Here is a 15,757-nt window from a genome sequence, read left to right as displayed (position 1 = left end):
ATAATCAAAATTACACCAATGGAGTTCGTTGAAAAATTAATCTTTACAAATTGGTCGTTAATGGGTTAAACTGATGAGAAAACTTTCTCATAAATTAAATAGAATATCGAAAACTATTATATCTGTTTGAAATATTGTTATATACAAGTTGTTAGGTAGCTGATCCGAAATATTTCTGGTGATAGAGGATCGTATTTGATGAAAAAAATCTTCCACGCTTATGATCAGATCTAATCTACGAAAAAATGATTGAACTCTTCCTTGAGACCGTTTTTTGCCTTAAACTGACTTTATTTTAAAAATTACGCTACTTAGCACGATTCAGTTGCTTTCATTTGAGAAAAATGTGCATGAATTATGTTGTGAATCACTTCACTGAATCACTTCATTTTTTTTGCAAGATAACAGTGTAGTGTCAAGGAAAGAATTGTAGAATGGTTGGACAGCTTCAATTTGGTTGATAGAAACAATCATTATTATCATGGAAAATTTATAAAAACCTATAAAAGCACAAAAATTTAGTTTCATCCTTACCTTGGTTCCATTAATGTAAGTGTTTTACAACTGCATTACACGCAAAATTTTCTTATCTTTCAAATGAGTAACATAATTATTCTAAGTAGCGAACTTTCTAAGTTCAACAACTCTAGTTGAGAATTGACCAAATGCGTAGAAAATCAAATATGATCCTCTATCACTTCCTGAAATATTCCGAATCAGCTACCTAATTCCACGTATATTTTTATCAGAGCATTCGCTCAATTTTTTGACGGCTAGAGGAAATTGATGAAATTAAAATACTTTGGAAAAATTATATTACCATAGATAACAGCTATTACATTCATCCTCCTTAGGGGCTTTGGACCCTCTGCTCTGGTTTTCGATGGTTTCAAGTACTTTTTCGGATATGCTACAATAGAGATTCGTCTTTCGATTGTAACACTATTGGAGTGAACAAACAATTCAGGACCTCCAAGTTTTTGTCAAAGATTTTATTAATCTAGTTTTTTGATGCCCAAAATCAGTATGAAACAGATAGCCTATCGTCATCCTACGTCAGTCATGCGGGCGTATCACGGACACAACCCTTCTGTAACTTTTTTTTTCTGTAACCCCAGGACGAAACTCTTTCATCCTTGATAAATAATGGACACTGAATGAAAACAATCGAACAGATTCATCAATAGTTTGTGTAAGAATAGTGCATGATTACACCAATGAAAAAATGCGCTGCTGCGAGGTAAAAAGGTATATGAGAATATATTGGACACGGTGTACACAGTTTGAAGGGTATGGAATATTTTATTATGAATTCTTTTTGGTGTTTCATATAATCATTATCTATATTGCTACGTTTTTAGAAAGTAAGAGAGGGTTTAAAGTGTTGTGTCCTAGTTCCATGTCGCGTCTCGTGAGTGAATATGGTTTTTAACCTTTTTTGAGAAAGAACATTTGCCTTGTTCCACTCACAGAGGCTTTTTCTAAACTCGGCTCACTAATACTTCAAGTTGCTGAGCCATTTGAAAATGAATTCATCAAAAAGGATTATACAATGTGTCACACTAAATAAATACCCAAGGAAATGCAAGCTCTAACACTAAACGGCAGTGATGCCCGAAACTTTCGCGCGTTTCAGAGTAAACAGAAGCACAGGTTTTGAATTCCTCCCGAGCCTCGATTGTCCGTCGCGGGTCGGTCATCCAGAGTTGTTGGTGAGGAAAGATGGCTGGAAGTGGAATCCTGGCGTTCAGCTGGAAAATTAACAGTTGACAGGTTGGAAGGTTGAGTAGAATTGGAGTGGTGGAAGCTTGCGCGGGATTGTTTAGCGTTTGTCAACACAGTGAAAGCATGAACCTGGTAATGCTCAGGTGGTCGAATCTGCAGGAAATTGTACAGCGAGAATTGATGAATTTGTTGCTACCATTGTGATATAAAACAAACTGTTGATGAGTTGTTATTATTATATGTGTGTTATGAGACATCTACAATGTATATGTGCGAACAACCTCCTGTCATCAGATCGCATCCAAATTGCTAAGCAAACGACATAAATCAAACAAACAACCGGTAGGTACGATACTTTATTGTTTATTCAAAGTGATCAATTAACAACGAACAAATATAGATACATTTCCATAAGCTGCACTTTTGCCTGCTGGTGCTCTCCAATAGTTGGAAGTAAAATAGTTTTAAAATGTTACATTCGTCGTATAAAACAGTGTTGTTTTCGTTGTAAATATATGTGTATAATATAATACATCTCGTGATGGTTGACACTGAATAAATATGGTTCTTTCTTGTTTCGCCGGAAGACGAGCTCTCACTTACTATTTCTATCCTTGTAACTTCTGTCAACGCGTTAAGCATAGTTGTATTTATGTACACTATAAAATTACGTCCTCTTTCATGATTTTCCTCTCGTGGTGAACTTGAACCCCTTTTTTACACAAACCGATACACGATTAAATCTACAGGCTACTATGTTTTCCCTTGTGTGTACATTTTTCACATAAGTGTCATTGAGTGTGTCATAATTGGATTGTTTTGGCATTCTTTGTCGATGTTTGTTGCGAGCCGTTCACCTGTTACGCGTTCTTGTTTTTCAGGGTGCATGGGGAGAACCCGAAACGGATTATTCTAACTCTAGCGAAGGTCTAAAAATAGAATAGTTGCGTTTGTCGAAGAAACAAGAACTGTTAATCTACACAATTACGTTAGGGGAGGAGGGGAGCGTTGATGTATTTAAATCATTTTTCAAAATAGTGTTACACTTAAAGTAGGGCGTTGAGGATGTGAGAGCGAATGATATACAAAATAGAATTATCTTCTCATTGGCACATGATGCAGTTTAATGGCTAGCAAATGGTGGTTATATAAAGGGTACTTAAGTAATAGCGATTGGTTTGTTTTCTACAAAATTTACAATTTGTCACACAGAACAGATATCAGGGGAAATGATAGCTCTTACACTAAGAAAAAAATGATGAAGTGTTGTTCTGACGGCGAGAACCCTACAAACGTCAGTTATTCTGACAGTCTAAACCGTCAAGCGTCTTGGCGATGTCCAGATTTTGACACGTCTCTCTGGAATCCAAATTGTCCGCCATGAGACGGTTGCCCAAAGTGATGAAAGATTTAAGGAAATGGAAAATGGATAGGTCACAGTTGGAGGGTTGGGCGGAGCCTATCAAGCGGTAATTTAGGATAAGGTTTGGAGACGTGCAAAATCGAACATCGATAGACGGAGGCGCAGCCGCTCTTCTCCGTTCAGATCGAGTGAGGCACACCTACTTGCGACATAGCACACAAACAAATTTTCTGTCTCTAATTGATTGCAACGCGTGAAACGATAATCGCTACTAGCTAGCTGGAAAATTTGGATTCAGGGTAATTAGAGATAAAATTTGTTACTGTTCAGTTTTTCGGCACAGACACGCACGCGTGTGTTGGGTGGGCATTGGCCGATTGGCGTTGGAGCAAAACATAAACATTTGAACGGGGTGCAGCTAGATTGGGTTAAAACAAAAAACGTCATTCATCGGAACTTACACTTAAGCAAGTTACGTAAGCGTTTCGTGGACTGACTCTGGGCGGATGGTTGTGTGCGAAATTTTGATCTTGATCTTAAACAGAATGTAAAATAATTACGAATGATGCAATCCGCTGGAACGGCAAATGATCTGCCCAAATATACATAATTGACGTAACCACCAACACTCACACAGTATTGGGAAAACGCGTTTTTTTCTTATTTCTAGCTGAATAATCATGACTGTGAATAATTTATATGAAATAATCAGTCTATTTTATAAATATTAACGGTCAAAAGTTAGTCGGAGGGGTCAGGTTTGCAAATCAACTCTTTTGTCCCGGGTGCGACCCGGTTCGACTCGCCGCCACTGTGCTACATGTCAGCTAGATTATTCCACGCGCCGGTAGAACGAATTCTGAAGCATGTTCCTCGTGGTGAGCGTTCCATGTTCCTCGTCCATAGCGTTCAATACTTTGCTGGGTGTGTGTCAAAAACTCTGGGGACACAATTGAACAGAAGGTTTGCTAATATAACCTTCAGATTTCATTTACTGTACATGCACATTTCAATTCAAACAAACAGTTTTGAATAACCTAAAAATAAGTCAAAGATGGCTAAGTCATCTTCTCAACAGAATCTTTTGGAACGAGTTATCTCTATGACTACATCGATAGTTGAACTGTTTACGAAGAATCATCAGAAGAAAGTTTCGAAATCTTCGTTCAATGTACTGGACAAATTACAACGACAAACTAAGCCATATGGCATTCAAAAATAACAGATTTGATTATTGAGAAGATGTTGTTGATTTCATGCCGAAGGAGATCGGTGACTACTGAATCGATCTACCGAAAAATTAAGATGCTCGTAAAGGCTTCTAGAATAGTTGTATTGTAAATCAGTCATGTCATGCAAATTTTGAAATATATAATGCATTAAACATTAAATCGAATTACTTGGCATATTCTAAGCCACAAAGAAGTGGGAATAAGTTACAATGATATATAATGTCGATCAAAGTGTACATCGTGTGTATCTAGAATCGAATAAAATGCGAAAACCTCGATTTTATTTGTCACGACAGATTAAGTCGTAATCCGGTATAGCAAGAATCGGTTTTATGACATACACTTTCGTAAAATCTTTTTTATCAACATCATATATGTATATTGGGGTGCCAATGAATGTATGGGAAAAAATCGGCCCAACAATTTCAAAAAGTTATCATACACAAAATGTTCACCACTTCGAAAAAACACCCTATGCAAAATAGCAGCTCAATCGGATTTACGAGAGAGTGGCGCAAAGCGGCAAGATTTGAGCGTTTTGAAAATCGAAAAATCACCGGAAATAGGTGTTTTATTTTTCTTTATTTGTCTATAGTAATTCGTATATTCGTATAATAGTCGCATGAGGTACATATATAAATTGTTCATTCATTCAAACTAATTCACAAGCCTATGTCTTGTATGTACATCGCCACCGCTTTTGCATGTATATGACAGTTAGGTGCATAATATATCACCCAAAATATTGGATATATGATGCTTTATATACGCGATTTAATGTTTGCTGGGTAATTAGTTAGTTTGATCGCAGCAAACATTAAATCGTATAACAATAGCATATACATTCAAAAATGGAGGTGATATACATGCATGACAAACGATTGCGAATTGGGTTGGATACATATAGTATCTGTGTTTTCATCTCATTCGACTATTGTCGTACGTATATACGATTTATTACAGACATAGACAAACAACTAGTGCTAATAGCAAATGAATACCGCTGAACTTGTTGAGAGAATGCAAAATTTTGAACGCTTGTGTTTAACCTCTCTCTTTCATCTCAACAAATATTCTATCGTAAAAAATGCCATAATTGGGGGCGATATACGTACACTCAAGCCACATTTGAGCGATATATGATGCGTATAACTGGCATATACATGCAAAAGTGGAGGCGATATACGAATATGTCATATTATGTATGACCTTATATACCGATATACGATACATGTTACACTGATATGTGATTTCACATGATAATGTTACATAAAATTAGTTTGGCGTAGTACGTATATTAGGTTTGGGTTATATTTACAAAAAGATCGATTTTCTGAACGGCGTAGGGATCGATTCACTGATTACATCGGTACCAGAGAATCTTTGAAATATCGAATGCTTTTTTTTCCAATTTGTTTACTTTTTCTATATGAGTGTTGTTTTTCATTCAACAATGAATAAACATTTCACGTTTCAATTCAAACATGAAACGCATTTTAAATTGTATTTTCCAGGGTGTTCATCTTGTACCGTCATGGAATTATTTAATTGAATAAATTAATTGAAAATTATTATGAGAAATTCAGCAACTGATTTTCCATCCAGAACTCCGCTGACCATAATTCCACTAAATACCGTACTATGCGTCTGGCATTTAGTCAAAATGTTGGTAGTAGTCCAAGTCCAAGTTCAAGAAAAGAACGCTTCAGCTAGACCTTATGTTACCGTTCAATTTCGTCACTATTTTCTCTGTCAACCTAGTGAATGTGATGGTGTAAATATAACTTGTAATCACTTGTTTTGTAATGAACAAACTTACAAAATCGCTTCTTCTAAATTTACGACGATTTGACAACCTTGAAATCGATCCAATGCGATGTTCATTAGGTGATTTTTGGTGAGATTAAGAACAATGAAAAAACAAATTTGCAAGGAATTTAGTACGATCAAAACGGTCGGAAAGATTAAAAAGATCGATTTTCGCGATTTTCCGGATCACAAAGAATAGATCTAAAAAATCGAAAATCGAATAGGAAAAGATAGATCTTTTAAATATGGATTCAAGATCGCCCAATCCTAACGTATATAAGATCACACATCGCGATGTCAGGATGGTACCGATATACGACTTAATTCATCAATAACACAGAACATCGTGTTTCTGCATTTTATACGATTTCAGATATACCTGATGCATCCTTGAATTGTTATAATATACGCTCTCCTATCCAACTTAGTGAACAAATGACCGCATCTTGTACCATAGATCCTTTTTGAAATATACATTAGCAATCATGATGCGTCGAATTCATAATATGAAGTAATATGTCCTCAATAACGATCTAATACGGTTTACTGTTGAATGATATTCCACAGCATGTAACACGATTTTTCGCAGTACTACATTGATTCAAATTATACGTTCGTTTATGTGACATGTATCCTGTATCCTGACATGCATATATGATGACGATTAGTTCATTTTTTACGATCATAAAACCGATGTTTGCTATACCCAATTACAACTGAATTTGTCACGATAAATAAAATCAGACTTTTTGTATTTTATGCGATTTTAAATATACACGCTGTATGCGTTGATTGACATTATTTACGATTGTGACTCAGTCCTACTTTATATACGACTCAAAATGTGCCAAGTTGTACGATTCAATGTTTGCTGGGATACAGCCCAAGATTGGGTTTCATTCAGATCGAAAAAGTCCACTTTCGCCGGCGACAATCAATCCGGAATATGTTCACTGGGTGACCTCAGTGAGTTTATACAAACTTGAAGTGACTGTCAATGAGCTAGTGGAAAGTTACCAAATTTGACATGCATACTGTGAAGTTTAGGGTTTCTCTTGTATATGGCCTCGGAACTTGTTTCAGTCATGTCTCTGGAACCTATATAAATATGGTTAACTCTGTCCTTTTCCAAACGAATTGCCATCTGTTTGGAGTGGCGTCATTATTGCGTACAAATGGCTGTTATGTCAAAATGTCCTTTTCAATAATTCTGAATTATTTTCGAACAAACATACCATGTTTTTGCCGTATGTATAACATGGTAAAGAATGTGAATCAGTAGTTTAAAAAAAAAAGTAGATTTTGGTCATGTTGACACTTACGTCAACCGTGCATATTTGGGCAGTGATGGAATGAAATGGAATGTAGATTACCTATTCTTGGCTGGTATTTGGAATGCGACTCTAGCTAAGTTTGCTCGGGATTTGAAAACTATAGAACTATCAGTGCAAATAATGTGATGACGGCAATGATGATAGCAATGACGGTGATATAGTCAACGTTACTATTGGCTAAGCCATAGGCACATGCCAGCACGACATGCTGCGATTGTACGATGCCACTGCCGCTGCGTTTCTCGGTGCTTGATGGTCTGTCCTCTTGGCTACCGCTCGGTCTTGACCCGCTGTCCAGCTCGTCTGCGTTCGTTCGTCTTCGTAAACACGACTGATTCGTTTTTTCGGATTGCTCTCGTTGCTCTCTGATGTGTTTCTCGAATTCCACCAGGGATTCGACTTTCGGATCGTCAACAATTGGCTTCGGTTCTTTCCTTTCGCCGCCCTCGTCAACTTCGTCTTCATTCACCCTCTCGAACGTTCCGCTGGACTCTGGTTCTGAATCCTCCTCTACGAAAATCTCCGGAATGCGAACCTCACTTTTGAACGGGTATCCCGCACAGATCTGGATTTCGTTCACAAAGGTAACCCGCCGCTCGGCCGTGTACTCGTTGCCAAAATCGTTCAGACTAACGTTTCCGGAATCAGTAGTGGTGGATTCTATCTCCGGATTCGTCAGCTGCCGAGCGTCGTTCGCGCAGTCGAACGTTTCGCAGGACTCGAGCTCTAGTTCATGCAGGTCTTCAACGATAGTGTCTAGATGTGTGCCATGGGCGAAGCTAACGGTTCGATAGAAACTATCCAGCTCGTGAATTCTAGTGTTAGCGCTAGTATTGCTAGTGTTGGTGTTTGCGTAGGTAGTGGTATTAGTGTTTGGGGTGCTGGTAGTGGTAGTAGCGGACACGCCATGCTTATTTGATGCACACAACAATGAATCTTCGCTACACACATGATGACCTTTACCTGTCGGTGTTGGACTCTTGATGCCGAAAATCATCGCCAGCTCCTCGGACGAGTTGTACTGGGACTCGGCGTCCGACGGTGGGGACGTAACCATCCGTGCAGCAGATCTTGCAGGGACAGGTATAACCTCGGCGAGCGTCGATTCTACCACTGGAGGAGCGGTGGTGGTTGAGCTCGCAGTGGAAGAATTCGACTTTCGCTGGTCGCTAGTGGACTTGAGACAATCGCTCGATGAGAGCAAATTGTCGGAAGATTTTGGGAACTGTTCCGTCTCGCTGGAAGACTTACGATCGCTGGCCGTTGAGAAGGGACCCTGCGCATCACTCAACTCCAGACTGGACTCCTTGCTACTTTTCGGAACCTCCAGCAGTCTTACGTTTCCCGGTTGACGCGCTGGTGCCGGAGGAATGGTATCCCGAACATCATCACATTCGATGCCACATTCCTTCATTATCAAATCGATCTCCTCTTCGGTTGATTTTTTATCCGAATCGGACTCCAACGGTTTAATACTTTCCACAAGACTCGCGTAATCCCTGTCGATCGCCGACTTTTCCTCCTCCCTGATCTCCTCCAACTCGATCAGCTGTTCCTGGCAACGTCTCGACAGTGTACTGAATGTCGACTCACTTCCGTCTTCTTCCGGTGTCAGTTCTTTGATCAGATGCGACAGCACCGATTTTTCCGGCGCCTCGCTAGCCGGAGCCAGCTGCTGTACCATCAGGACCCGGTTGATCATTCCATGGCACAACATGGCCGCGTTGGAAGTATCCTCGATATCCCCGACAAGTCGCTCCTTGTCGAACTTGGGCACCTCGACAACCGCATTTTTCAGCATTTCCTGGCAATACTTCGCCGTCTCCGCCACCTCCCCAGCGTTCTGCTCCTCACTGGCCCTCGACGACTTCCTTGTCGCACTCCCCGCCGGAGAAGATTCCATCGGCGCGATCACCTTACTCTTGGGCTTCGTCTCCGGACTCGTCCCGTTCGAAACCGACTTGGTCTCCTTGCGCAGCTCCGCCAAATCCATCCCCAGTTTCTCGCTTGTGCTTTTCGCTTCCTGCGCGATCGCATTCAATATGTCCTCGAATTCGGCTTTGTGCTTGGCGCCCACAATTATGGGGCTTGTTTTGGCCTTCTGCGTGCCATCCGCCTTCGGCGAACTCGACTTTAACGTCGAGGGTAAATTGAACACGGCTCCGCCGGTCAACTTCGGTGAACCGCTCTTCGGCCGGTGCTCCGACGTCTTCTTCGGTGACTTCGGGTGCTTACCCTTCGGTACCACAACCAAGCCCGAAGCCACATCCGCCTCCTCCTTGGTTCCCATCCGGGTCAAACTATTGCTAATCACCTCGATCTGATAGTAATCCTTCAGATTCCCACCCGAAGGTTTCGCCGCGTCCCTCTGAATCAGATTGTAGATATTGGACGAAAGCGTGTTCGAGGACAGCTTGTGACTGTTGCGTTTCTTCCGGATATCCTCCACAACACTGGAGGCGGCTTTCTCCGAACCGCTCTCCGATCCCGCGCCAGCAACATAGTTGACCCGATCCAAACTCTGCTGGAGTTCCTTATCCCTGCGCAGCTGGCGGTAGGCCAGATCATCCGCAACCAAATCGGGTGATCGCTTCGGTGTGAACCGTGGCTTGCTAGGTTTCGCCGTCTGCACGCTCAGGTAGTCGCTATTTGGTGGAGGTGGAATCGGCCCGAGCGGAATACCGAACGGAGGTTGCACATCCAGCGCCTTGATCGTTTCGTTCGCTCGTTTGATGCTGCGGAAGGATAAATCATCCAGCTGGATGTCCGGCTCGGAGTTGCGGCGTTCCTCCTCGTCATCATCGTACTCTTCAGAGACAGCCTTCGTTTGTTCGCTAAAAATCGTTGGCGTTGGAACGTCCCGTAGCTCGGCTCGATCGAGGAGATCTTCGTCACTCAAACGCAAGCTCTTGTAGATGGCTTCCAGTTCATTGATGGCCTCCTCCAAGTTCGCTGATTTCTTCTTCTTAGCAACCTCATCCTCGGAGTATGAGTGCCTCCGGGAAATACCTCGCGTTGGTGGCGGTGGTGGAGGAGGGAACTTCGCGTGACCCAAATTGGTGGGAGTTTTCGTCTCACGCTCCGAGCTAGTTCTTCTGTAGGTAGAAGTCGGAACGGGGGCAGACTGCGTCGAGTGGGCGATCGTTTTGGCTACGTACTCTTCGTATTTGTTCGCCGTTGGTGATCGTGACTTCTCCTTGGTGGCGGGTTTTTTCTCCTTGGCTTCCTGTCCTGGCTGTCGCGAGTACAGTCGTCCCCTGGTTACGTCTTCTTGTTTCTCCGGCTTACCACCGGTATCGAGGAGGTTACTGAGCTCACTTGTCAGCTCCTGATTCCGGCGGTTCTTGATCTCCAGCGTACGGGATGTGGACATGGAGCGGTTGCTCGAGTCGGGAACTTGTTGCCGACGGTCAGCGGAAGTTCGGTGTCGTCGGACGTGCGGTGCGCTCTGCCCATCGTCAGTTCCACGCCAAAAGACCTGAGCCTCCGATTGCAGCTGAACCTGTTCTACGGGGCTTGCTGCCGGTTTGAGTGGGCGCGTACGAATGTAGACAGTCGTTGATGATGGCTGGCTGGATTGGGTTGGCGTACGTTGAGTCGCCGTGGATTGCGGCTGATACGGCTCGAAGGTGCGATCCTGGATTTGGATCGGTTTCCGCGATCTTGGGGTCACGTCGGTTACGTAGCGGTACTCGCCCGGCCTTTTGGGTTGCTGTTGTTGTGGTTGTGGGTGACTCTGTTGCTGATGTTGTGCATGTTGGTGCTGTTGATGCTGTTGTTGTGGTTGGTGATGTTGATGGTGCGAAACTATGACATAACGTTGATCCGGCGTGGATGGAGACTGTTGGGGGTGACGTGAAATATAACGTTTCTGAGCTGGTTCTGGTTGAACCGAAGCCGGTCTTGGTGGCGTGCTGGCGTGTGGATTTATGTAGTTCGGTGCGGGAGATATTTGCTGTTTCGCGATGACGTTTGTACCCCAGAGACGATCGTCGCTGACACACTTGCCGTTTGGCTGCCAGATGTTTCCATTCGGCTGCATTTGCATCTGATACCGATCGAAGGTATACGAAATCGGGCGAACGTCGTTCGGATGTCCAATTGTTAGCCTACGGGGATCTCTGGGTGGCACCGGTGGTGGGCTTCGAATTGCTTCCCGCATAGAATCTGCTTTGCTCTGGATGTAAAAACTGTTCTCATATGTGGCAGAGGGATTCATCTGATAGATCTGCTGTTGAGTATATGGATTGTGAGGATGAAAAAGATGAGGCACATTGGTGAGACTAGATGAATTTTTCAGACCCTGTTGTGCCGAATGGACATGTACCCTTCGGTGGGCATTATCCATTGATTGTATACTTCCGTGAACCATACTCGCCGGAACCGGCTGTGTGTGCCATCTGTTTACCGGACTACCTTCTTCGTCCTTCGACATTCTCTTCAAGTATCGCTCCGTCCTTGCGGTTCGCGATTTCCGATTCGAACTTCCACTGTGATTCCCCAAACTGTCGTCACTCCTAAACCTGGACATTGAAGAAGACCGAAGCGATTCTTCGTCGCTCGATGAATCCCCAGCTTCTTTCGGTTTCCCGTGATCCTTCCGAGATTTCCTATCCAGCGATCCGGTGCCCATAGAAACTACATATTTATCGATCGAATTCACGCTATCACTTTCTCTGAATCCATACGTGTTCCCCTGGTTGGGACTGACCACAATGTGATCAAAAGTACCCTGCAACTTGCTCGAGCGCTTCTTGCGCTTCCCATTGAGTGTACCCTGGCTGACCACCGCCTGGGTTCGGTTAGCTTTTAGCGGTAGAAAACCGGCCTTACGATCCTCCTCGGAGCTCGAGTCATACTCCTGCTGTTGCTGCTGGTCCTTCTTCTGCTTCCGACGGAACAGATTCCCTATCGACCATTTTCTCTCCTGTTTGTCCTTCTTCGAGGACTTTTCCATGTCCTGCTTCTGTTGCTGCTGCTGCACATGCAAGGTTATGTCCTTCGGTAGGGGCAGCTGGGGCCTCCAGGACGATGCCGTTTGAACAGTCTGGGCGGGGGAAGAGAGAAGGGCAAACATTAGTAACTCAATTGGGGAAGGAATGTATACTTTCTAAAGGGCAAATAACAGTTTTGAGAGATTGTTTACTAAACACGTTCTGATGAACAAATCAGTGCTGAAAACAAATCTATTTAAAATGAGGATGCTATATCAAATATTGTCATTGTAAAGAAATATCGTTTTACTTTACAGAAACGCACCTATAAGACACATACTACGACAAAATTTATGTGAAAAGTACAAGATGACATAGACTTACTCTGAAACCATGAAAAGCCGAAGATAATTGAAATTTAAGACTTTGCCATGCAAGATTCACAGAGACAAACCTATCGAAAACGTAAGAGGAACATTCAAATCGAATGGATTAGGCCATTAGAAAGTATGAAAATGTGAGAATTACATATGCAGATGTTTTTGATGCTGAATTCGTTGAAGTTGAAGAATAAAATACGCATGAAAACTAAACACATCAGAAAAAACATGCCAAGATAATAAAATAAAGATTTATTGATTAGTGAAAAAGGAAATTGACTCGTTATTTTTCTTCGCCAACTCCATTCGATTCGAGGATTCAGTCGTGCCTAATGGATTGAAGGTCAGTCAGTCCCCGTGGGTGCAAGAGCAGGGACAGAGATTAGATAAGAGTCATGGCGAACGAACAGCAATCTCATTAGTCAGAATCAAACACACACACACACACACACACACCCGATGCGTCTAATGATAATGCGAGTGTCGTGTCTGTTTGTTTTTTATTGTTGTTTTGTAAATATCCCGCTTTTATTCTGTGATTCATGGTGAAGTTCACATATTTTGCCTACGATTTGTTTGAAGTTGCGTTGAAGCTACATTAAAAAAATGAATGAATGAGATTAAAGAACCGTCCTTCACCAAGGGTGCCAAATCTGAGAACATGTCACGTTTTTATGAAATAATTTGACCGTCAATAACTGTTGATATTTCTCGATTCTATACATTAGATATATTCTTATCTGTTTAAACCTATTTTATCATGAATAAATCCCGCTAATGTATGTAAAATGTGACGGCGTGCAGTGGATATTTGTGGAATAGTGAACAAAAGTGATATTTTTGTGTGTCATTTTCACTTCTTTTTTTTATAGAAACAAAAGGACTTTCATTATTTAAGCGATACCAAGATGATATTTTTAAAGTCATCAGTGTCCGTGTGAGTTGGGAAAAAAGTCTGCAATGAAGTAGTATTTCACCAAAAATGCCACTTCTTCCGAAGATTATTCCGATAATCGTTTTTTGAGCAAAACTGTATTTATTCTTCAACATAGTTTCTCAAATATGCCTCATTGCTACTCTGCGGACTGTCTATTGGACTCAGGAGTGTGGTAATGGATCCATGTTTCATCCATTGTCACAAAACGTCGAAAGAAATCCACTCGATTACGCTTTAACAACGCCAAACCGGCTGTTGAATCTTTAACCCGCCGCTGTTCTAGGTCGACGGTCAGCAAACGCGGCACCCATCGCGCGGATAGCTATTCAAGTCCAAAACGTCGTGCAAAATGTATCCCACTTGTTCTTTTGAAAATACGATATACCTCTTTTTCCATTTTCTATACGACTGCTCATGTAGTGACAATTAAACAACTGTGACTAAATAAACGAAATGCCATGAAACTTCACACATAATCTAGTGACAGATGAACCTCTCGAACCTCTCTCTTGTACCTGACACCCAACAGCTAGTTCAGATCCATTTCACAAACAAACACAAATAAACAAACTAAACAAACCACTAGTGGAGGAATAATTTTTTCCAAAATAATAATTTCATATCTAATCGGGAAACAGGGATTGAATCACGGTCGGCTGGGTTGTAACGCTATTCCACACAACCACGCTATTCCCATAACGACTGTGGCCGTCTTACAAGCGTATCAGAATATTGCACCACATTATAGAATTAAATTGGATCTTATAAGTACAGTAGTCGTTCGCTTACTGGACTGCTTTATACTGGGTCAACGTTAACTGGGTTGTAGCCCAGTTAAAAAGCAGAAATTTGTAAATAATTCACCTCGTATTCAATCTGAAACTTTGCTATTGTACTCCAATGTAATTTTAGATGTTATAAAAATTTATATTATTTTCTCATGACGAAAACATTAATTGGTACAGAAAAATAATTTCCCCAAATTATATTCAATACCTGTTGTCGCTCTCAGTACAAAACTTCCAAACCGTTTAGTGGAAATCTTTTGTTTATCCAATTTCACGATACAGTATACAGTGTTAACGTCTACTTAGGCGTCGTGCACAAATTACGTAACGCGAAAAGGGGGGTTGGAGGGGTATCGAGGTTGCGTTACTTTCTGTGTATTACCATGTGGGTTAAAAGTATGTTCTATAATAATAATGTTCATCAAACAGACAACATACAACAGATGTGAGGGGGATCAACATCGCCGATCTTTTGAAGCGTTAGATTTCTCGGTACTGAACGATAGTACCAACACCTTCTGTCTATGTGGTAACAATTCAGCCATTAACATCTCGGCAGTCAGTCGCGACTTGATAGGTAGACTAAGGTGGAACAAAGCAGACGATGGAAGTGACCACTATGACATTCGACTTCAGGATCCAAATTATCCTCTATTAGATTAGAAGTCCCGAAGGCAGCTTTAAATTGCTAAAATTTGAATGAAAATTTTCACTTGACGTTATTTAATTATTTAAAGCACTTAGTCCTGACCCTAACCTATTTTCTCTAAATTTTCTGTTATTTCTTCACATTATTTTTAGACAAATTTCCGCAGAGGATTTTTCTACCATTTGGAGGTAAAAGTGATTTCAAGATATAATAATAGATATAATTTTATTGGGAAAAGTAAATTTTCATTCATATTTATTATTTTAAATGTGTATTCATTCCACCTGGGAATCCATTATTGTCATTGTCGCTTCCCAAATTCGGAATACAAAGCAAATGCCGTCAACGCGAATCAAACAATTCTCACGTAACTTTTGAAAAGGTCCAATGTAACATTTTCGTCAACACGAGAAAAATGAAGTTGAAGACCCGAACATTATTCCGCGAATTGTTTTAAAAGGTATCGATCTTTATCACTACTTTTACCACTAGCAGTCAATAATAACTTTGAAAAACCAATCGTAACAGTTGTTCCGTGATTTGAGCTTAAATTTGAAGCCTCGGAGCGAAAAATGTTACATTGGACGTTTTGACTGCCCCTGTTTG

General features: G+C 41.4%; 1 protein-coding gene across 10 annotated transcripts in view; it reads right to left on the bottom strand.

Moving 5' to 3' along the window:
• Nucleotides 1–15,757, bottom strand: part of LOC129764714 (supervillin) — a 776,186-nt gene that overhangs the window by 499,938 nt on the left and 260,491 nt on the right. For all 10 annotated transcript variants that reach the window (XM_055764104.1, XM_055764101.1, XM_055764103.1 and 7 more), the window contains one exon: nt 8,427–12,510. In XM_055764104.1, coding sequence (XP_055620079.1) covers nt 8,427–12,420 — 3,994 coding nt within the window. In that variant the 5' untranslated portion in view covers nt 12,421–12,510. The remainder of the gene's footprint in view (nt 1–8,426; nt 12,511–15,757) is intronic.

This window comes from Toxorhynchites rutilus, chromosome 2 (assembly GCF_029784135.1).
Source record: "Toxorhynchites rutilus septentrionalis strain SRP chromosome 2, ASM2978413v1, whole genome shotgun sequence".
Lineage (NCBI taxonomy): Eukaryota > Metazoa > Arthropoda > Insecta > Diptera > Culicidae > Toxorhynchites > Toxorhynchites rutilus.
Note: the sequence above shows the minus strand (reverse complement) of the source record. Positions and strands in the feature narration are given on the sequence as shown.